This window comes from Recurvomyces mirabilis, assembly GCF_035927965.1.
Source record: "Recurvomyces mirabilis strain CCFEE 5264 chromosome Unknown scaffold_27, whole genome shotgun sequence".
Classification (NCBI taxonomy): domain Eukaryota; kingdom Fungi; phylum Ascomycota; class Dothideomycetes; order Mycosphaerellales; family Teratosphaeriaceae; genus Recurvomyces; species Recurvomyces mirabilis.
In genome coordinates this window covers 254863-276881 of record NW_027041961.1, presented here as the reverse complement: position 1 = coordinate 276881, position 22019 = coordinate 254863, and the positions used below count along the sequence as shown (strand labels likewise).

The 22019-nt window shown below is 53.3% G+C and overlaps 8 protein-coding genes across 8 annotated transcripts; 6 read left to right on the top strand and 2 right to left on the bottom strand.

The window, feature by feature from the left end:
- Window positions 1-59: 59 nt before the first annotated feature.
- Window positions 60-2255, top strand: LTS14_008808 (uncharacterized protein; the record flags this gene model as incomplete). The annotated part of the gene is made up of 2 exons (XM_064841494.1): window positions 60-486; window positions 535-2255. 2 exons carry the CDS (start codon window positions 60-62, stop codon window positions 2253-2255), a joined length of 2148 nt encoding a protein of 715 aa, XP_064690985.1.
- A 261-nt stretch (window positions 2256-2516) lies between these two features.
- LTS14_008807 (uncharacterized protein) lies at window positions 2517-4266 on the bottom strand (the record flags this gene model as incomplete). Its single annotated transcript, XM_064841493.1, has 2 exons — window positions 2517-3945; window positions 4031-4266. The coding sequence occupies 2 exons, from the start codon at window positions 4264-4266 to the stop codon at window positions 2517-2519; spliced, it is 1665 nt and encodes a 554-aa protein (XP_064690984.1).
- A 374-nt stretch (window positions 4267-4640) lies between these two features.
- LTS14_008806 (uncharacterized protein) lies at window positions 4641-5793 on the top strand (the record flags this gene model as incomplete). Its single annotated transcript, XM_064841492.1, has 2 exons — window positions 4641-4929; window positions 4997-5793. The coding sequence occupies 2 exons, from the start codon at window positions 4641-4643 to the stop codon at window positions 5791-5793; spliced, it is 1086 nt and encodes a 361-aa protein (XP_064690983.1).
- A 496-nt stretch (window positions 5794-6289) lies between these two features.
- On the bottom strand, window positions 6290-7614 carry GLO1 (Lactoylglutathione lyase; the record flags this gene model as incomplete). Its single annotated transcript, XM_064841491.1, has 6 exons — window positions 6290-6321; window positions 6377-6412; window positions 6482-6571; window positions 6628-7295; window positions 7354-7450; window positions 7569-7614. 6 exons carry the CDS (start codon window positions 7612-7614, stop codon window positions 6290-6292), a joined length of 969 nt encoding a protein of 322 aa, XP_064690982.1.
- An 822-nt stretch (window positions 7615-8436) lies between these two features.
- On the top strand, window positions 8437-9337 carry NMA1 (Nicotinamide/nicotinic acid mononucleotide adenylyltransferase 1; the record flags this gene model as incomplete). Its single annotated transcript, XM_064841490.1, has 2 exons — window positions 8437-8991; window positions 9059-9337. The coding sequence occupies 2 exons, from the start codon at window positions 8437-8439 to the stop codon at window positions 9335-9337; spliced, it is 834 nt and encodes a 277-aa protein (XP_064690981.1).
- A 3970-nt stretch (window positions 9338-13307) lies between these two features.
- Window positions 13308-18034, top strand: LTS14_008803 (uncharacterized protein; the record flags this gene model as incomplete). The annotated part of the gene is made up of 2 exons (XM_064841489.1): window positions 13308-15160; window positions 15208-18034. 2 exons carry the CDS (start codon window positions 13308-13310, stop codon window positions 18032-18034), a joined length of 4680 nt encoding a protein of 1559 aa, XP_064690980.1.
- Window positions 18035-18500: 466 nt separating this feature from the next.
- Window positions 18501-19211, top strand: LTS14_008802 (uncharacterized protein; the record flags this gene model as incomplete). The annotated part of the gene is made up of 1 exon (XM_064841488.1): window positions 18501-19211. The coding sequence occupies one exon, from the start codon at window positions 18501-18503 to the stop codon at window positions 19209-19211; it is 711 nt and encodes a 236-aa protein (XP_064690979.1).
- A 1321-nt stretch (window positions 19212-20532) lies between these two features.
- Window positions 20533-21609, top strand: LTS14_008801 (uncharacterized protein; the record flags this gene model as incomplete). Its single annotated transcript, XM_064841487.1, has 1 exon — window positions 20533-21609. One exon carries the CDS (start codon window positions 20533-20535, stop codon window positions 21607-21609), a length of 1077 nt encoding a protein of 358 aa, XP_064690978.1.
- Between the last annotated feature and the right edge of the window lie 410 nt (window positions 21610-22019).

Genomic DNA, 22019 nt, shown 5'->3' with positions numbered 1-22019 from the left:
AGGCAAGATCACCGAGGCCATCTCGGATGCATCGATAGCTAGCCACGACATGACATGACATGGATGAGCCAAATCATCTGGACGGCTTGTGCACGTTATGCCGGAACTTCTGCCAGCATGGACTCGAACGCCTACTCAGGACACCACTGGATGAGCAACCTACTCCGCTGCATCATCATTTGACATTGGCAGCACTACAGCAGTCCGCTACCTTAGGCTGCCGATTATGCCATACCTTCGGGAAAGCGTTCCTTGCCAGGAACTATCGCTCTCGTCAGATCGACGTCCACCAGTGGACCCAGAAGCTCGATGATCGATGCAGTGGCTACGCATTTCAGATTAGCCTAGGCTGGTTGGCTCCATCTGGCATTCCCACACAGCAGTCTCCAGGCGGTCAAAATCTGGTGAGAGCGGCAGACAAGATAGTCTTTTACCGTCATCAAGCATCGGACTTCGAGGTGGACGACGATGACGAGCTCGCACGGGGTATATCTGGGCTCGCTGGAGTCAATGCACTGCTTACATCTCAACTAGAGCTATGGATGCTCGACGATACCACAACGGCAGCCCACAGACCAATCATGCCGGATGTTGATTGGGAGATTCCTCGAAAATGGATTCTTGCTTGTTCCCGAGATCATCAAGCTTGTCGTGGCCGGGGAATGGGATGTTTGCCATTCCGTATACTAGATGTCACTTCCATTGATAACCTGCGCCTTGTTGAGTCTTCAGACGAGCGGGCGGAGTACGTGACGCTCAGCCATCGATGGGGCAGTAACTCTCCTCGTATCACTACCAAAGCAACATTAGATGGCAACCTCAAGGGCATCACCATGACTTCGCTTCCCAGAATGTTCCAGGATGCAGTCACGGCGACCCGAACGCTAGGCTACCAATATCTTTGGATCGACAGCATTTGCATTGTTCAGGACGATCCCGCAGACTGGCGGCAACAGTGTGCGAGGATGCACGAAATATACTGGCACGCCGCTGTATGCATTGCGTGTCCCGGCAGCGCTAACGCTTCGGATGGTTTCCTGCACCCTAGAGCCTCCAAGCCAGGCGCCACCACCATCCCATACTACACTACGGCAGATCGTGTCGGCGAGTGTCAACTCCGCATCGTATCCTTTGCGACCGAGACCGAGAGAGCCGCTGATGACCTGGGCAGACGCAAGCCGCACAGCAAACATGACCATCTCAGAGGTCGTGCGTGGTGCATGCAGGAGCGCCTAATGCCATCTCGCGTACTCTACTTCGGTACCGATCAGATGGCCTTCGAATGCAATACCATGTACCAGTACGAAGACCATCGCCTGCCCTTTCCGAATGGCGGCTACGAGGACAATCTACCGAAAGACGTCCTGACTCAAGCGTACAGTTCTGGCGGATTCTCCGTGTGGCACGACATTGTCGAACACTACACTAAGTGTAGCCTAACTCGCGCCGAGGACATATTGCCGGCATTATCTGGGGTCGCCGCATTCTACTCCAGCAGGCTTCTGGACTCAGAATATGTAGCGGGTATCTGGCAGGCTGATCTACCAGACGGGCTACTCTGGTTCCGTGCTTGGGATTCCGATTGGTGGTGGGAGGAGCCTAGCACACGGCCGGAGGACTTACCTCGCCCGATGATAGCTGCTGATGGGGTCCTACCTGGCTGGTCATGGGCATCTTGCCGCTATCCGATCAGCTACGACGACCTGCGCCACTACAGCAAGACGAAGAACGAGAGCGAACACAGCGTTGCCGACTGCGAGATCCTTAACGTGACGACCAACCTTACCGGTGAAGATCCTCATGGTGAAGTCAGCGGGGGCGACCTTCACTTACGAGGCAAGCTCAAGCGGTGTTTCTTCCGCTACCGTAAATGTCGCACTTTCATCCTCGAAGCCATCCACGACGAGGACGGAAACATCCTTGCGACGAATGACTTAGCTCTCGCCTCCAATTACACGGATCCCGATGACCCTGGCATCGCAATGGCGAGTCCACCAGAAGTGCTGGTTCTGAGTATGCAGTTCCGACTTGACGAACATGAGCTTCCATTGAGTCCTTCCGTCCAAGCCAAGCAGAATGATGAGCTGGATGAGGTTTGGTGTTTCTTGGTCTCTGCATCTGCAGTACTGGTGCTCAGGCCCTCGGTCGACCAGTCAGGGTGTTTCATCCGCATTGGACTTCTGAAACAGCAGTGGGATCCTAGTCTGGATGTGCTGTTTACTACAGCCGACAAACAGGACGTCCACATCGTGTAGGCTGAAGAGGGACGACATGAGTATATCAGATTGACAGGACTGAGGCCCGCACAACTTGGTCTTCGATGCGCTATCTCACATGTGGGTCCCGATCTGAGCTGAACAGGCGGCGAACATCATGGTATCTATAATGATAATGGATAGGGCCCGCAATGTTGCAGCCAACATCAAGATTGATCAGCCAAGAATGCATGGTCGTACGATAATATATACCAACGATATTTTACAGCTCTACGTTGACCCGGATTGATGGCAGTACTCTCAATCCGCCTCTATTCGAGTCCTCTCATGCACCTCCAGGCTATACTTTGTAAATCTACTGATCCTCCGCAGATTCTTACTATACTTCAGCAAAATGTACGGTGCCACACCGAACAGAGTCGCCACACTCGCTATAATCGTGGTCGCGAGATTCGCGGACATGTTTTCGTACATTGCGTATGCAATAAGAGGCATCAGACCGGAGATGATGGCTCGCACGAAAGCAAGCGCTGCGAAAGCCGATGCTGCGTAGACGGTGTACGAGTCTGCTAGGTAGCTGCTCAGCGTATACGCCATCTCGTTAACGGCGAAGCCGACGAAGACCAGGCCGATGGTTGGCACGATCCATGGGATGGATGTGACGAGAGGTGGGATGGTCCAGGCGAACCACCAGAGTCCTATCGCCAGCGCTACCACTGCGAGAATGAACCCGGAGAGCTTGTCTTCTGGCTCGAGTGGCTCGCCGCGTAGCTTTCGCCTTCGAGCCACCTTCATGTCTTGAAAGCGGGGAAAGATGCTGAGTAATACGCCAAGTCCAATTGCTAGGAAGGGAAGAGATGCAGATGTGCGGGAGAAGCCAATGGTTCTGTAAATCCCAGTCAGAGCTTCAGTGAAGAGATAGATGATGGCCCAGGAGATCGCCGACAAAGTCGTTACGAGGATGACGAGTGGTTCCGTCACCAGAAGGCTGGCTGGTCGGATGAGGATGATGTTGAGTAGTTCGGAGTGGTCGGCCACCGCATCGTGGTTATCGAAGCTGAGATCGGAATCGAATTGCTTGCGAAGGGCTGCCACTTTGCTCGCGAGGATCAGGCTTGGTCGACTTTCACGAATGAAGAGAGTTGCTACTGTCAAGGCTGCTGTGACAATGGCTGAGATGTAGTATATCCACCGCCTGCGAAGCATGGTCAGCCTGATCTTGTGAAGGATCCTCAGTATCACTACATACCACCCCAAGCCCAAAGAAACATAAACCCCAAACACCGGCCCAACGACCAGACCCGCCGTCGCGAGCGAGTTCCACAGCAGCACTAACCAGACCCTTGACCTCGCATTGAACAGATCCTCAACAGAGCCAGCGAGGACGACCGAAGGCACCGCAGAAGCAAACCCGCTGACGAATCGACCAACGTACACCATTGCCATGGACGGAACGATGCCGATCAACAAACAGCAGAGAGCGAACGTCGCACCGGAGATGATATAAGGCATGCGTCTGCCGAAGGTCTCGGAGCAGGGTGGGACGATCAGCCCTCCAAGGGCCTGGCCGAGCTGGTACATTAAGCTGAAGGCTACGAGGGCCTTGAGGTGGCTCATACCAGATTCCGTCCGGGCTTGGTCGGCTGCTGATGGCTGGCGAGGGTGTGTCAGTCTCGCTATCCAGTTTTTCATCTTATGGGAGATCTTGAGCTCACGCCTGTGGTGCTCACTACCGTACTGTTTCCACTCCAAAGTCAGCATGTACGTATGCCAGGCACATCTATCCCCAGCTTTTATTAGCAGGACGTACTCACGTGAAGAACTCCAGCATGGCGACGACAACAATATCGTAGGATTTCCGCGCATGTGTCCAGTTGCGAGGATGGTCGGGGCTGTCATCTCGCCAGCTGACGAGTCCTTTCGATGAGATGTTCACGCCCAAATCGTGTATTTCGAGGTCCTTGCATCGGTCGATAACGAGCTTTTCTTCATGGCTTGGTGATTCCAGGGTTTGATCGATTGATATTTCCGACTCGGACTGGTCGGCCATTGCGGTGTAGTCGTAGTAATGTTTTCGCGTGATTGTGCATTGCTATAGCTGCCAAACCAACAGAGCACGAGTTTTAGATTGCCGGCATTACTTTCGCGGTCTCCCTTTCTCGGGTTCCCATTTAGGGCTGCGTTCAGCTAGAAGATCATGTCTCGCGCTATGTTGGATTGGGATGTTGTACTTCAGCTGGACGTATAGTAGCGCGCGACTCTAGGGCTGGAAGCTGTGACACTGTCAGCCTGTGGGACGCGAGAGTAATCGCGAACACGACGGCTAGGTTGCATAGAAGCGGGTAGTAATATCCAGTAGTACCTTGACTGCTTTGGTTGTCGTTGCATTCGCGCCGTCTGCTTTGATCGAGCATTCGCGTTACCATGATCAGCACACCTACCCTGAATATTCAAGCCATTCGACAAGCCCATTCCATCATTCGAGAGAGTGCATACAGAACACCAGTACTGGTGTGTCCCGCATTACCGAAAGCAGTCAGCACCGCCTTGACTGCCCACGACGATGAACCGTCGAAGCAGGCTCCAATCGAGATCTATCTCAAATGCGAGAACTTCCAAAGAGCCGGATCGTTCAAGTTTCGAGGAGCATACCACTTCCTCTCACAATTGAGTGATGTGTCCCTCTGCGCGGGAGTCGTCTCGTACAGTACTGGTACATACAACTCAGACTTCTCGGGCACTATGGCCTAGTCCCTGTACTGATGATCATGATTCTCCAGGCAACCACGCCACCGCACTAACCGTAGCCGCCACCATCCTCTCCAAAACCAAAAACTTTCCCATCCCAGTCACAATCGTAATGACATGGACAGCCAGCCCTGTGAAAATCGACACGATCCGTCGCCTCGGCGGGACGGTGATCCAGCATGGTCCGACCCTGGTGGAGTGTATGCAAATCGCAGAGGCCTTCCAGCTCGAAACGGGCGCTACGCTGTTACCTCAGGGCCATCCGTGGATCGCCACGGGCCAGGGGACAGTGATGCTGGAGTTCCAGGAGCAGATGAAGGAGTTGGGGTGTGGTGGTATAGATGTTGTGATCGTGCCTAGTGCTGGGGGTGGACTGCTCGCTGGGACGGCGGTGGTATGTCATGATTCTGGGTCGAATATCAGAGTCTTCGGTACGGAGCCGAGTACTGGTGGCGCGAATCTTGCTCTGGCTCGTCTGAGTGGTGAACAGGTGACTAGTATTACTGGCACGACAATCGCGGATGGGCTGCGCTTGACGACGGCCGCTTGTAATTGGCAGTACGTCAAGGATCCCGCCTTCGTCCAGGGCGTCTTCCAAGTCCATGACTGGCAGATTCGGCATGCGCTGGCGTGTTTGGTCGAGGAGCTGAAGTTCATGGCAGAACCGAGCTCGGCGGTACCCCTAGCTGCGCTCCTATTCAACGAAGATTTGCAGGATGCTCTTCGGAGTATGAACAGGGGTATGCCGATCAAGGTGGGCCTGGTGCTGACAGGAGGTAATATTAGTCTTGATGCATTGAGGGCTTTGCTGGAAGGAGGTGAGGGGTGAAGAATGATCGTTTGGTTATAATCCTGTGGGTATTACCGCCCGGACCACGAAGATTGGAGACAGTTCCAGACTGCGAGGTCACGCATCTGGCCGAGTAAGAGAAGAGCACATCGGACGGATCATGGTGCTCGCCGTCGTCTTTGGATCGATTGCACGGCGAGGGAAACAAGTTGCAACAAATCGTGAAGTGGTTCCGTGTCGACGTCGTGCGTTGGTAGTGTTTGGCAACGCCGAAGGAGCTGAGTGAACTGTGTCGCCATAATACAAGGGCATTGCACCGTATGAGGTCTTGTTACTGGCCCGCATGGTACAACAGACAAGGGTCCGCCGTTTGATGAGGGTTGTTGACGAATCAGACATCACCTCCTTGTCGGTGTAAGAGAGGCGAAAGACGAGAACAAGTCCGCCTGCGGCTGCTGTTCAACAGATTCGTATTGTATACTACATAGCCCTCGATCTTGAGGCAGTATGTACAATTCCCTCGCCGTCGATCCGACTAGTACTTGCCAGGCGCCTCCTTGTACTTCTCTGCGAGTGTGTTAGCAAACTTGATTCCGGTCGCCGTGGAAGGAACCCAACTCACCATTCTGAATGACCTCGATCCAGTAACCATCGGGATCTGTCAGAGTTGTCAGCATTTCCATCATGGACACAAAAGCTAGGAGCTGGTCCGTCATTAGTGGCTCACCAAGCACAAAAGCCACATTCTTCATCCTGCCGTCTGTCAATCTCTTCTTCCACTCAACGTTCTTCTCTTCGAAACGCTTGCATGCGGCATCTACGACATATCAGCGATAGAAACCCAGTCCCTTATGCTCGAGTACAACAACATACCGAGATCGTCAACCGAGACACAGATATGTCCGAAGCCTTGCGGCTCACTGTTGCCATCATGATACACCTTACCCTCCTTCTTCTCCGTCCCATAATTCCACGTCAACTCGAGCAGACCCTCCCGGCTCGCACTCGGGTTAACACCATTCGCCGTCGCCTCCCCAGCCGGCGGCCCATAACCCAGAAAATAAAGATTGAACCCCGCCTCCTTATTCTCCGAAGTCCTCTTCAACTGCATCCCCATCACCTCTTCATAAAACTTCACACTCTTCTCCTGATCCTTGACCCGAATCATCGTATGGTTCATGCGATAAGTCTGCAGATCCGTCTCCTTGACCCCTTCAGTCTTATCAACAGCATTCTGCGCAATAATCTCCACCCAATACTCATCCGGGTCGAGCGCAAAAGCAATATGCCGCATCCTGCCATCCTCCAGCCGCTTTTGAAATTTGTAGCCGGCGTCCGAGATGCGTTTGCAGGCGGCTTGGATGTTGTCGACGGAGATGCAGACGTGGCCGAAGCCTTGCGGGGATTTGTTGCCGTTGTGTACCTTGTAATTTTCGTCGTTCTCCGTGCCGTAGTTGTGGGTTAGTTCTATTATGCCTTCGCGGTCCGTCCAGTGGTTGCCGTGGGAGGCGGCTTTGGGGCTGTCGTAGGCGAGGAAGTAGCTGGGGCTGTGTTAGTGGGACGCCGCCTATTGATTGAACCGTGAGTTTGTCTGCTTACAGGTCGAATTTGTTGTCCGGAAATTCGAATTTGTTGACGACGCTCATGCCGAGATGTTCATAGAAGGCGACACTCTTTTTTGGATCTTTGATCCTCACTGCAGAAAAGTATTAGGCAAAGCCCGGACACACGAACTCTACTATCCTGCTGACACAGAACGTACCTGCGAAGTCTTGTTAGCATGAAGATTGTGCAAAAAGGGGGGTGGAACGAACACATAGAGTGGTTGAACTTGTACTTGGACGGGTCTGTGGAACCCATGGTTGCGGTTGTGGCTGTGGCAAATGAACGATTTGTGAGGTGGCTCAGTATGTTCTTCGATCCACTGAGGGCGGAGAGCATTAGTTTTTGTGGTAAGCTCGAAGAAGGGGCAAGCAATGGTTGACGTATACACGGATATAATAGCATCGAGCTCTACTATATACCATGACGTCGGACGACGTGATGATTTTGTGCCCCGCAATCGCTCCTGCCAATCGATTGAGGGTCCAGATCAGGCAGGTGAAAGACTGAAGTCATCGAGACGATGTTTTTTTTTCGCCATTCATTTCATGGAGCTGAATTAAGAAGTCACGACCAGATATCAGAGTCCGGCAAGCACGAGCATTCATCTCATCCAGGTCTTCTTGGCGCTGCGGTCGAGCACGTGATCGATAGGCATCCTCGGATCTGACAAAGAAGCGATCGCGCGACCCCACGGCCGGTCAACAGAGTTTCTAGCCAGTCACTACTCCGAACCCGCTGGTCCTGCGCATTCCCAATCGCAAAGCAGGTCAACGAATAAGCTCAACTCACTGTCCGATTGTAACACTACTTCTACATCCTTACACGACGTCTATCATCGTTACAATTCCGCCCGCTATCGAAGCACTCGGCGCAGCGTCCCGTCGCCTGGCTGCTGTCGCAAGGCTACCACCACGCCCTGCCTTTGCTTTTGGCGTAGCGCATTACTCACCTGTCAGACGAGCACGAGCGCGAACACTTGTCACATCTTCCCAACAACTATATAGCGACAAGGTCCGCCTCACTGGCCTATTAGACTACGACCCCCCTCCCTACACACCACCACCGCCACCACCCATCATGGCCGCCGCCGACGGTGCTGACACCATGACTCTCGATGACTACACCTTCCCAACCACCCGCCTCCGCCGCCGTATCACCTCCCCCGATCGCACACCCCTCGTGCTCATCGCCTGCGGCTCCTTCAGCCCCATCACCTTCCTCCACCTGCGCATGTTCGAAATGGCCGCCGACTACGCCCGCTTCAACACAAATTTCGAAGTCGTAGGCGCCTACCTATCCTGCGTCGGCGATGCATACAAGAAGACCGGTCTGGTGAAAGCCGAGCACCGAATCAACATGTGCAGTCTAGCAATAGCACAAAGCAGCTGGATCTCGGTCGATCCGTGGGAGGCGTTGCATGAGGAGTATCTTGAGACGGCGAAAGTGCTGGATCATTTCCACCACGAGATCAATGAAGTCATGGGTGGGGTGGAGACGCCGACGGGCAAGAAGCAGGCGAGGATTTGTCTACTGGCGGGCGCGGATCTGATCCAGACGATGAGCACACCCGGCGTCTGGGCTCCGAAAGATATCGAATACATCCTCAAGAACTTTGGCGCCTTAATCGTCGAGGTACGTCCTAAACCCAGCACCTTAACCATTCAAATCAACAGCTGACTCTTTTTTCTTCTTTCCACAGCGCACAGGAACCGACATAGACGAAGCCCTCTCCACCCTCCAACCCTACAAATCCAACATTTTCGTCATCCAACAACTCGTGCAAAACGACATCTCCTCCACCAAGATCCGCTTGTTCCGTAGAAGGGACATGAGTATCCGATATCTGGTCCCAGAGCCCGTGGTCAACTATATCGAGGAGAATATGCTTTATGACGAGGATGGGGCGGCGAGTACAGGGAGTGAGAAGGGGAAGGGCAGGGCAATGGAACCGAATGGCGCTGCTAGTGGTGGTGGGTAGTGATTAGAGACGGGTTGAAATTCTAGTTTGAAATTTTAGAGGGATGGTCCATGGATGGTGAGTGGGATATGTTGTCACGATTTTCATGGTAGCGAACAGGGTGCGGGGTTTTTATACACAGGCGTTAGGTGTCTGCGGATGCCTGGGAGTTTTGGTGGTGCTCTCAGGAGAGGGCATAGCTTTTTAGAGCTTGTGCAGTATTCTATACCCATTACATTCATGCGTCGCAGGCCACAGCGCGGCACAGCACAGCACAGCGCAGAACAGATCAATCTCGACATCAAGCAATGTGACGCCTCTGTGTTGTCTTCGCAAAAGGAGAGGTCAGGTTGAGGTTGCCAAGGGAGATGGATCTACTAATTACTCGAAGCTGGATGGACCACCATCGTTTCCTCGCACCTCTGCCTCCAAGCTCGAGACTATAAAACCTCCGCTGAACTTCTCGCTCTTTGACTTATCCGCTCCCTCGACCTGAAGAACGCACACAGACACGCACGTACGATATTAGCCATGCCGACCTCCGACCTCGCCAGAATCGCCCTCTCTCCCGCCAACCACCCTTTTGACAAGCTCGCGAAAATGTTCAAACTCTTACCTGCCGAACTACGGAATCTGATCTACACAACGACTTTCGAAGCTACCCTTGAAGATCTGGAGCGTCGAGCAAGTAGTGGTGTGTACGAGAAACTTGCGAAATCTACCTTGGCTTTTATCGAAGACACGAAGGCGAGTCTGTACTTCTTCGCGGGGAGGCGTAATGAGGTGGAATATATATCGCACTCTATCGACTTTGATCGACGGCTAGCAAGAATCGTCTTTTCTTTCGACCGAGTCCAGGAGTTTCTGGATCTGCATCTCGAATTTGTGAAGTTGGTGCCTACTTCCATTGTCCGGTTGACTGGGCGGCTGGCAGAGAGTATGAGGTCGGGTTCGGACGAAGCGCATTCGGACTGTTTTCCTCACGGCTGGCATCGTGGGCGACGGAGGGGGTTGTCTAGGGGGTGTATGTTGTGTGAGTTTCGTTCGTTCTTTGGGAGTCAGGAGGTTGGGGAGTGTTATACTGTGGGGGGTTTGGGGGGCTTGAGTGTGTCGCAGAGTGGTGAACGGGACTTAAAAGTTGTGCAGCGACAGGGGAAGAGGTTTAGTGTCAGGGGGGTTATGGAGAATCTTCATTATGAGGAGGAGAGTAGCAGCGCCGACGTGAGGTCGGCGGGGACACCGGGCAGGGAGATGAAGGTTTTTATCGTGGAGGGGCCGTTGGGAGTATTGGATTGGAGCACTTTTCGAAAGGTTAAAGTGTTTGGGGCGTGGATTCCATTGCGGAGTGGGGATCCTCGTGCTCCAGCCAGACAACGTTATCCTGCGAACGATAGATTTAGACGGCTTGTTGGGGGTGTGGTGCTCAGACGGGTTCTGGGGAGGTTGGAGAGGGGGTGGAGGTGTACTTGTCGGGGAGGGTGGTTTGGGTGTTGGAGGGGGATGAGGAGGGATCAGTGGAGTTTGCTGATTAGTGGGTTGAAGGGATGATTGCGTGGCGTCGTGGTCCATGGGCACTCTCTGATGAGATGGCTCAGCGGAGGAGTGCTGTTGATGGTGCGTGCTTATCGGCAGCGACGACAGGTGCTGGTTTTACTGATTGCCTTCCGCACAGTGGTTGTACACAAGATGGTGAATTCAGATCCGTAGTACATGTGATGGACGATGTGGCCTGCGAATTGTATGTCGTGCCGCAGCTCTCTGCCTCGTCCGTGATGCTCACAAACGCCTTTTCTGGCTCTGGAAGAGCGTCCACTGTTTAGCAGAATGGTCCAGTAGGATGTCTTCCGCCTGCGTTATGCTCAGATGCTGGGCTCTGCTGTACATACGCTGTTGCGTCGACCGAGTATATTCGATGGGTCTTGCTCACGAGCATCGCGTATACGGCACAAAGTTCTGCATCAGACTCCAGATAACCACGATCTTCGCGGGATAAAGTGAGACACATGCGCTCAACACAAGCAGGCCATTTCGAAGCAGCATCTCTTGACGCTGACGATCAATCAATAGCTCGCTCACTAAATCGCTCACTAAATCGCAATAGCCTTAGCATATAACAATAGATCAGCTAGCAACTCAATAATACCACAGTAGCGGATAGATGTGCCTCCGTATACAACAAGTTGGCAGAACTGCGTCGCATCCTGGATAACTCGGCAAACACCTCTCCGCATCTCCCGCAAGAATTCATCGCGGAATGCCCGCAAGACTGCACCGCCGTGAATCAATCTCGCTTGCGAGACAAACATGTTGCGGCTCTGTTGACGATCATTGATCACCGGCTATTCGGTTGAGCATCCTACGCTGCCCAGACGCTACCACAGATGAACACGAGGGTGACAGGAATAGGGGCGTCAGCATGCTCATTCCGCTTGTCCAAGATCTTGGGCTCTTGGGTTTCGAGCACCATGAGCGGCTGTCAGCGATGGCTTTATACAGCTGGATGGAACGCTGGACATGGTCCTTTTGGGTTTTTCGTCCGTTGGTGTTTGGCGCAGGTAATTAAACGTAAAGTTGTGGCCAACGCGTCAGAGTACTGTATGGAGGTGGCTGTCGACAATAATGCTCCGATGGGTTTCGTGGAGTTGTGTGCCGAGTTGTGCCGACCGTTAGGACATCTGTGGGCCTCTGGACTTCGAGGGTCATTCAATGTTCGATTTGAGGAGCGAGTTGGCTGTTCAGCTGGGCAGCCTGAGGAAGGCTTGAGACGACGGTCATGAGAATCTAACAACTTCAGCGATCTGACGACGAATGTGCCATATGTCGAGACCAACCACTTCAAGCTTGGTTTGTGCAACTCTCGACAGCCAGCAAGTAAGTGGCGTAGCGCAACTATTATTTGCCGCTATCCCCGTACAATCTGGAATTGTCAGAGTAACTTTCGTTGGTGAGACTGCCTTGCCGCGACGAAGACACCACGTTGCCGGTCAAGCTGGAACTTCCCATCATCATCATCATCATAATCATGCAAATTGTTGTCAGCAGCAACTCATTATTCAACCTTCGTATCCAGGAACGACTAGGATCTTGCACCTCGTCCTGACAAGGGTACCTGCATATCGACCGCAAGGCGATGACTCCGTGCGGTGCGGCGTGCTTTAGCATGCTTTAGCAGAGACTCCACATCGCGCGGTCCACGCCTCGTTCGTTTGACAGTCGGACGGTTGACAAGGATGTAGAATTCACACGGAATACGAGGCGACAACGTTGCAAGCGATGTGCCGAATGACGACTGAGTTGCAATAGAGGTCTTAAATTCTGGAGAGACTCGAATCTTTCGAGCGACCAGTTCACTTGGAAAATTCGTGCTGCCATACACACAGCGACGGAAGACGTGGAAGTCCTTGTTCATCTCCTGAAAAGGTTGTTTGCTCGCAAGCGAATCCTCTAGGAAATCCTTGGTCACGGCCGCTACCCGCCTATGCAGAGCCACTTGTGCAGGTACACGGCTCATCAACGAATCATGTAGCGAGTTTCATATTGCGAAGGACTAGTGGCTTCTGTTTTCGCCACCTAGAGTTTCCCAACACGGTTTGCGCTAGCTCGTTTACGCGACGGAGGCGCACATGGTCTGTGGAGATGCCCGTTGTCTCTGCCCAAGATAGTAAACATCGCCAAGGGCTAATCTGGACAAGCCTCTCACACGAACTGATCAGGGGGCTCACAAAGCGTTTGTCAACGGTCATTGGCGCAAAGGCTGCGGTTATGTTATGGCGGGCTGACACCTGCTCCTAGGCGAGTCCCCTTCTTCCTCTTTCCTAGCCTTGGCAATCTATTCGCTCGATAGTGCGATAGTCCTCTCATAAACTCTCGTAGGACAGAGACCTCATTCTTTACGGGTACTCGTCCACACACCACACTCGCTCGTCGCCTACGCCTCAGTTCTTTTTTATTTCCTTCATCACTCGCTTTGGGAGGAAAGTCATTCGTTAATATGAAGGGTGTCGCGAGCGTCCTCGCTGTGGCAGCGAGTGTTGCGCCGGCCCTGGCTATACCGGGATGGAACAGAGGGGATAACAACATTGTCAATGTAATCAACGAGATCGAACACGCACACCCGAACGGCGGGGCTTGGGGTCCTCCTCAGGGCGCTTGGGGTAATGGAAGGAGGCCACCTCCTCCACAACAACACCACTCGTGGGGCAAACCACCGGCGGCGTCATCTGATGTCGTTGTGGATCCAGCAAGTGGAAAGTCGACTGGAGGAACTGCACGACCAACTGGCTACTCGAACGTTACATCCTCGGCTCCATTATGGAACAATGCTACCGCACCAACGACTAGCTACACCACCACATATGTGACTGTCACCGACGTTGTCTCGACATACACAACCACCTACCCTTACATCAAGGTGTCCACGACCGGCAGCTCTACTCTGAGCTCCAAGGCAATCACAACATCGACCGTCACCACTTCATACCAGTCTACGATCACTGTCACCAAAACTTTGTCTGTCAAGCCAGCGGGTCCTGGTGGCTACGGCGGAATGGAGCCATCGTCGACGCCCGTCAACGCCGTCTCGACGTCGCCTGCAGGTGGAAATGCTGGATCGAACGGAGGATCCAATGGAGGCAACGGAGCCAACGGCAGCCCCGTCTCAAACGTCGTCGACTCTTCGACTGCAGTTTACATTACCCTTCCAATCACCGAGATCAGCTACTCAACAAGTCTTGCGCCTGTTCCCTGGGGCGCTTACACGCCTTCGAATTACGTGAGCCTTCCTCCGGCACAGCCCAGCTCGCCTGCATCGCCAGTGGATGGTAATGGTTCCCCGACTACCGTCATCGTCACTGACTACGTGACGACGTACACCACTCTCTGCCCTTACGAGCAGACCCACACTACTGGAGGCCAGACAACGACCAGCACAGGAACTTCAACATCTACCGTTACCTCCTCGGTCCACACGACCCTGACTGTGACGAAGGTGTCTACGCTGACTGATGGTGTTACGATCACGCCGACTGCTCCAGTTTATGGCGGATCTAGCAGCAGCTCTTCCCCAGCCGGTCCAGTCAATGGCGGTTCCAGCAGCAGCTCTTCTCCAGTCGGTCCAGTGACGACAACGGTGACAAGCGGTTACACAACTGTTACTACCATCACATCTGTGTACACCACGACGAAGCCAGTTACTTCGACTATCACAACTGGAAGCAGCAAGACCATCAGCACTGGTACAACGACGGAAACCTCTACGACTACCATTAAATCGACGATCACAATTTCCTTGACCAGCACCGTGACTATGACACCAACGTCAAGCTCTTCGTCGACTTCCAGCGTTGTCAGCCCAGTCACTTACAGCGGTAGCTCCTCGCTCGGTGGATCCAGCTCCAAGTCTTCGTCCGCATCCTCATCTTCCAGCGGCTCGATTTCTATTTCAAGCTCCAAGTCTTCATCTGCCTCTTCGTCCAGCACCAGTCCGATCAGCCCGGTCACAAACAGCGCCACGTTCAGCTCTAGCCTGTCGCAGTCCTCGTACACAACTTACACAACCTCTTGCAGCGAGAACAACACAGTCACAATTCACACCCACAGCCAGCCCCTCACTGAGTCCACGTCTGCTACTCTTCCGCCATATGGCGTGAACACGACCACATCCGCTGGACCAACTGGCAGTGGATCGTCTAGCACGTCTTCGACTGTTTCTGGTCCTGTGAGTGGCTCCACGGGCAGTGCCTCATCTAGCAGCATCTCCAGCTCGTCAACCGGCAACTCTTCGACTTCGTCGACAGTTTCCAGCCCAGTGACTACTTCTGAGTCATCTTACACGACTTACACAACGTAAGTTTAGTGACTACATCCATACGAATTTTGCTGACATTTCGCAGGACCTGCACAGAGAATAGCACCACCATTTTGCAAACCCACTCGGCTCCGATCTACAACTCGACGACCTCCACCTCTCCTGTGGTTGGTCCTACCGGAGGCAGCACAACAAGCTCCAGCCCTGCGAGCGTGTCTGCATCTTATTCAGGTAACTCCACAACTACTTCTCCAGTCGTTGGCCCCACTGGAGGCAGCACAACAAGCTCCAGCACTGTGACGGGCCCTACATCTTTCGACGGTAACTCAACCACCTCGTCTGTCGTGGGTCCTACTGGAGGCAGCACAACGTCGAGCTCCAGCACAAGCGTCTCTGAGTCCTCATACACGACTTACACGACCACTTGCACAGAGAACGGAACCACAACTCTTCACACTCACTCCGCACCGGTCACAAATAACGGAACAACCACCCTAGGCAGCATCTCAAGCACGGCATCAGGTCCAGCTACTTACAGTGCGAACTCCACAACAAGCTCCTTCCCAGTCGGCCCAACGGGCGGCAGCACTTCGTCCTCCAGCACTGTATCAGGTCCCGTCACCCAGAGCGCTAACTCAACATCGAGCACTTCTCTGTCTACGACATCTTTCACGACCTACACAACTTTGTGCACGGATAATGGTACCACAACGATCCATACTCACTCTGCGCCGATCTACAATACGACAAGCACTTCTGTCCCCATCGGCCCAACTGGGGGTAGCACTACGAGCTCAAGCACTGTCTCTGGATCAGCTTCTTACAGCGGAAACGCGACCACTCCCGTCGGACCTACCGCCCCTGTGACCACCTCGTCATCCTCAAGCGAGAGCAGCTTTACAACGTACACCACATTGTGCACAGAGAACGGAACCACAACGATCCACACCCACTCGGCTCCTGTGACTGTCAACGGTACAACATCGTCTACTGCTGGTCCTATAACGACTGGCGGCAGCTCGAACATCATTTCGTACTCGACTAACAGCACTTCGAGCCTGCCAACCGCACCCGTTACCACCAGCTCGGTCTCCATCTCTGCCAGCTTGAATATCACTTCCAGCCAGCCGACTGCACCTATCACAACAAGCTCCAGCTCATCTTCGGCTGCCTCAAACAGCACTACATCTGCCAGCAAGACCTCGTCTTCTTCAAGCACGTCCAGCTGCAAGGCACTCCCGACCGCGACTGGCAAGTGTGTTCCTTGCGAGGGCCAGCCTGGCTCTGACCCCAACAACTTCTGTGGTTACACTATCAAAGACAATCCATATGAGGTGATGCCCCAGACTTGTGTCACCCGAGAGTACAACTTTGAGCTCGTCAACGGCACCATCAGCCCTGACGGTGTCCCTCGTAACGGCCTGACAGTCAACGGTCAGTTCCCTGGCCCACAGCTAACCGCCAACTGGGGTGACACTATCACCGTGCACGTCAAGAACAGCATGGCCAACAATGGAAGCACCATTCATTGGCACGGCATCCGTCAGAACTACACTAACGCGATGGACGGCGTGGCTTCGATCACGCAGTGCCCTATTGCGCCTGGCGACACCATGACATACACTTTCCGTGCTGATAACTACGGCTTCTCCTGGTACCATGCCCACATTTCTGTCCAGGCATACATGGGTGTCTTGGGTCCGATGGTTATCAACGGTCCCAAGTCCGTGGCGGGCTCCTTCGACGAGGAGATCGTCGTGCTGACCGACTGGACTCACAGGACCGTGGATGAGATGTACGACCACACTCAAGATGCTACTGCTCCCGACACCCGCGGCGCGCCAACCATGGACACTGGTCTGATCAACGGTATGAACATCTGGGGCGGCGCTGATGGAGCCGCGGGCACTACTGGTGAGCGATGGTCGACGAGCGTCAAGGCTGGCGAGACCAAGCTCTTCCGCATACTCAACTCTGCCATCCAGTCAACATTCATCTTCGGGCTTGATGGCCACAGCATGCAAGTTATTGCCGCTGACTTCGTCCCGATTGTGCCTTACACCGCCAACACAGTTGCGATCAACCCTGGCCAGCGATACGATGTCTTGATCACATTCAACCAGGCCGCCAGCAACTACTGGTTCCGCGCTGACATTCAACAAGACTGTGGACCGAATCTCCAGTGGAACAATGTCAAAGGTATAGTCTCGTACTCGAGCGTCCAGGCCGGCGTCCCAAGCTCTACGGCATGGACCTACTCGCCTGGCTGCCAGGATGAGGCCATGTCCAACCTCAAGCCAGCTTACGCCCTGGATGCCGGTGTCACCAAGGCTGCTCCTCTCGTCGAGAACGTCGTCATTGGTGCCAACGGCCAGAACCTGTACAAGTGGTCGCTCAACGGCGTCACCTTCCAGTCCGAGTGGGGCCAGCCAACCCTCGAGTCTCTCGTTCACAACGGTACCATCCCACCATTCAGCGGTCCCCTTGCTATCACCGTCCCCAACCTCGGCGAATGGGTCTACATTGTCATCCAATCGCCAATCCCCACACCTCACCCTATCCATCTCCACGGCCACGACTTCTACGTCCTCGCGCAAGGCTTCGGCACTTACTCGGCCTCAACCCCCGTGAATCTCGTCAACCCGCCCCGTCGTGACACAGTCATGATGCCCTCGCTCCGCGGTCAAGCCGGTTACGTGGTTATTGCCTTCTTCACCGACAACCCGGGTGCATGGCTCATGCACTGCCACATTGGCTGGCACAACGCCATGGGCTTCGCTCTCCAGATTATTGAGGCCCAAGACCTGATCAACAGTACCGCAATCGACACCTGTGCGATGGACAACACTTGCAAGAAGTACAACGAGTACGCTTCGGAGTTCGACATCGTCATGCACGACTCCGGCGTGTAGACGGCCTGCTTGCTAGGAAAGCCGATCGTCGCGGCCGAGGTGGTCATTCATTACTGCGCGCGAACGTGTATACATAGGCTGGTATAGTCTAGATACCCCCCCTGAGCGAGCGATCGATCAAATTGATGATTTATTAGCGACTTCTATAATGAAAGTTAGCAGTATCTTTGGAAATGGGCATGTCAATAAGCATTTGTTTGTTTAATTCAATTCGATTAACAATTATCTCCTATAGTACTTTTGCCCGAACACGCTGTCGCTCCTATATGTCTTACGATAGATTAGATTTGTCTCAAGAGTGTCTCTCATCTGCATGTGAGCAGAGATCGCGTGTCCAGCCGCATTAAAGTCTCGGGCCCCACTGTAGACTCGCATTCGCAGATCCGCGAGACTCTCACAACGAAGATGTGAGATCGTCACGCAGACGGCTCGGACAATCGTCCGTAGCCAGCATAAACCAGCAGACATGGACACAGCGACGTCGTCCATCGACGCATCTGTACCTCCACTTAAACCCTCCTTTGATCCCACGAATCCCCAAGCCGAGTCCTCTCGCCTGAAACAGGTGATCGAGCATCTTGGTCTACAACCTCACATCGAAGGCGGGTACTTTGTGGAGACAGACCGTGATACGCTTCGAGTACCCAATCCTTTCCTGGAACAAGGCACAGCACAGGGGTCGAACGATGATGCCGAGAAAGCGACTCGGAGCGCAAGCACAACGATCCACTACCTGCTCACCCCAATATCTTCACTTGGAGCTTTTCACCGTAATAGAGGCCGGACAGTCCACACCCTGCATCAGGGACGAGGCCGTTATGTGATCATTCATGCGGATGAAGTGGCTGCACCTTCCTGCCCAAAGGGCTATGACAGCGATGATGTGTTAGAAGAGCAGCGCTGGCAGGGGAAGGCGAAGATAGAGACGTTCATTGTTGGACAGGATGTTCTCAAGGGGGAGAAGCTGCAATGGATAGTTGACGGGGGAAAGTATAAAACTTCTTTCCTTCTCCCAGACGAAGAGGGAGGAGATGCCAGCGAGGGGCTCCTGATTAGCGAGACTGTAGTACCTGGTTTCGAGTACGAAGATCATGACTTTATGAAGGCAGAGAGGATGACGGCGCTTGTGACGAAAGAGCAGGCAGAGGAGATGTGGTGGATGTTGAGGAAAGTGTAGCTTTTAGTGCTTTCTGCTCTCTGTACATTGTGCCACGACCGTGTGGTCGCGATAGTAACTTTTTGCTGCTGGGTATTTGCGTCTAAAATTACAAGTTCATCATATCTTCGTCGCAGGATACCACCCGCATAGTCCACTTCGCCGAGTGTCGTTGTAGAACGCCTTCGCTGTGCCGCACTATCTCTAGAAACCGTTCCTTTTCATTCTTATGTCTGACCCGTCGAGCAAGAAATCCCTTCGCTTCTTTATGATTAATAAGTTTTCGCCGCGATGTCCATGTCTTCTCATCGACAATGAAGCTTATACATCATCGCCGCTGGTCTCGCTGGCAGCTCCACGCCCTCTATTAAAGCCTGTCTGTGCCCACCAGATGCCAAAACCGACCAGTGCCAGCACGATGAATAGGATTATGATGATCAGGAAGATGACGATGTTTCGCTGCATGTTGGCGGTCGCTTCGCACGTCTATTCGAGTGTTTGACGACGATGTTGTCGATCGGAGTCGTAAGGTCGCGCTGATGAGATTTGTCGTGTGACGTTTGTCGTGTGACGTTTGTGTTGTGGTTGATGTGTTTGGACGAGGTTGTATGGCGTGATCGTCAGATCAATCACAGCAGTTTCTACAGTGATGATTGTTGAGTAGACGGTTCAAGGTTGTTATGTATGTCTGAGCGTATGTTGTCCTCGTTTGCGTTTCTTCGAAGCTCGAGGTAAGCTGAAGACAAGATGGATGACCAGATGAGCTGCAAAAGGTCTACTCAAATGGCAAGCAGAGATGAACGACAAGTGCTTTGTGGAAACTACCTTTCTGTACATCGCACGCGGCTAGGCGTCTTTTGATGCATGCGTAGTGTGCTGTCCCAGCCCGCTTCGAAGCTACACGCGAGGCTGGTGGACGAGGCTGGGCGTCGACGCACGAGCAGATCGTCCAGTGTCATGCAAACTTCGCATGGCTCTTGAAACGACGGGACGGATTCAAAGCATAAGGGATAGCATTCATCGACCGAAGTGCTTTCTCTAGATGAAAGTTGTTGCATGTTGGACAATGTATTGCCCTCGGCCGACGAGAATGAATGGCAACCCCGTCGCGGTTTGACTTTGTCTCCGCAGTAAATATCGGGCCGCGCCGTCACGCTAGTAACTGTCGAGAATTGGGTAGCAGTGAACGACAATCGCAGGCATCGTGGTTGCAGCAAACTCATCGAGGCTTGTGCTGTAATTTGTTAGCATCATAGTAGCCATGTAAGGAATAATCGAGTGAATCAATAATCATCATCCTTTTGTGGTCTGATCTGTCTTGGTCTTGGGCAGGAAAGCAATCATGGATCCGCTCGTGGAGCAGATGAACAGCATCAGCCTGTCTGATAGGCTCGCAGACGCTCACAGAGAATCCATCCGACTTCGAAGACACTCCGAAACTGGCGACTCAACCACGACCGCTATCCCGCTATCTTCGGAGCCTATCGTCGTTAGAAGCAAAGATGGCTCTAGATGGCTTCCTGCACCAGAAGAACGAACGTGTCGATATGGCGGCCCAGCAAACGACTCGGCAGTTATCAACGACACGGAACATGTCTCGAATGCCGAGAGTGTAGTCTTGCCTCATGCTTGCTATGCCACCGAATGTGCTGTGGCAAAGGTATCGGCCACGATCGAATTACTCGAATTGATCATAACCTATTTGCCAACGAAGGACATCATGGAACAGCGTCGAACATGTCAGAGGTGGAGGGAGACTATCGCGACTTCTCCCGAGCTGCGACTTCATTTCTTCTACTATCCACGCTTCTGTCAACCACCTTCCACATTCGAGCTTCTCCCACTCAGCTTCCCAGGTTTGTCCATCGAGCTCGGTGAAGAGCTACATCTTGGCCGCTGGATAATAGTGCGCTTGACACTCGGCGCGGCTAGAGCAATATCTCCTTATCGGCCGGGCAAGCGCGTGAGATCACGTTCGATATTCGAAGGTCTACGAGGTGGTCTTGGCTCACGAGCCTCTGGACCTAGCGACAGCAGTTGGCCACGGCCCGAGCCCACAGTAGCTGCTGGGACGAGTCGTCTACAGTACAAAGATCTCTTCATCACTCAGCCACCAATAGTCGGTGTACAGGCTTTCACACCTCCAGTAGATCATCAGGGACCTGGTGACGGTGACCTTCCGGAGAGCTGGGAAGATGATGAGGAAGACGAAATTCCTCCCGTACCAACCGCAAAGATGTCCTGCGATGCGGGAATCACGCTTGGCTTTCTGGCCGAGACAACACAGTCACTACTCGTGTCTACAGCTGGAGCAGAAGATGATACTGTCGTGATATTTAAGGCCGTCGTGTCGTTCTGTCGATCAGAGAGTGCTATTAGGAAACGCAGCACTGCTCGGCAGGTCACGCGGATTGCGTAGTAGCGGTGGACTCTTATATGAGGAACTTCAGGAGAAGAACTGTCGCTGATACTGGAGCTCAAAAGTATGTACAAAATCCTTATCCGTAGCTCTATCGACACATCGTAATCGCAAGATACCCTCCCTCTCGGGGATGGCTGACTGGATTCCCGGTCATCACTCATTACCATGGCTTTCCGGACTCAGGCGTATCGTCGATCGTTGCTGCCATATCTTGCATTCGAGAGCTTGTAGCCACCGACTGATTCCATTGCTGAAGAAGACTTGAGAGTAGGTATGGCAGCTAAACATCCGTTAGCATTACTCGTGGATATTGGGAGGAGCATGAGTGCGTAGCATACCCGCATTCACAGGCACTACCAGAGCTCGACTTCATGGTCTTGCGCGACGATTCCAGTAGGAGGAGTGAG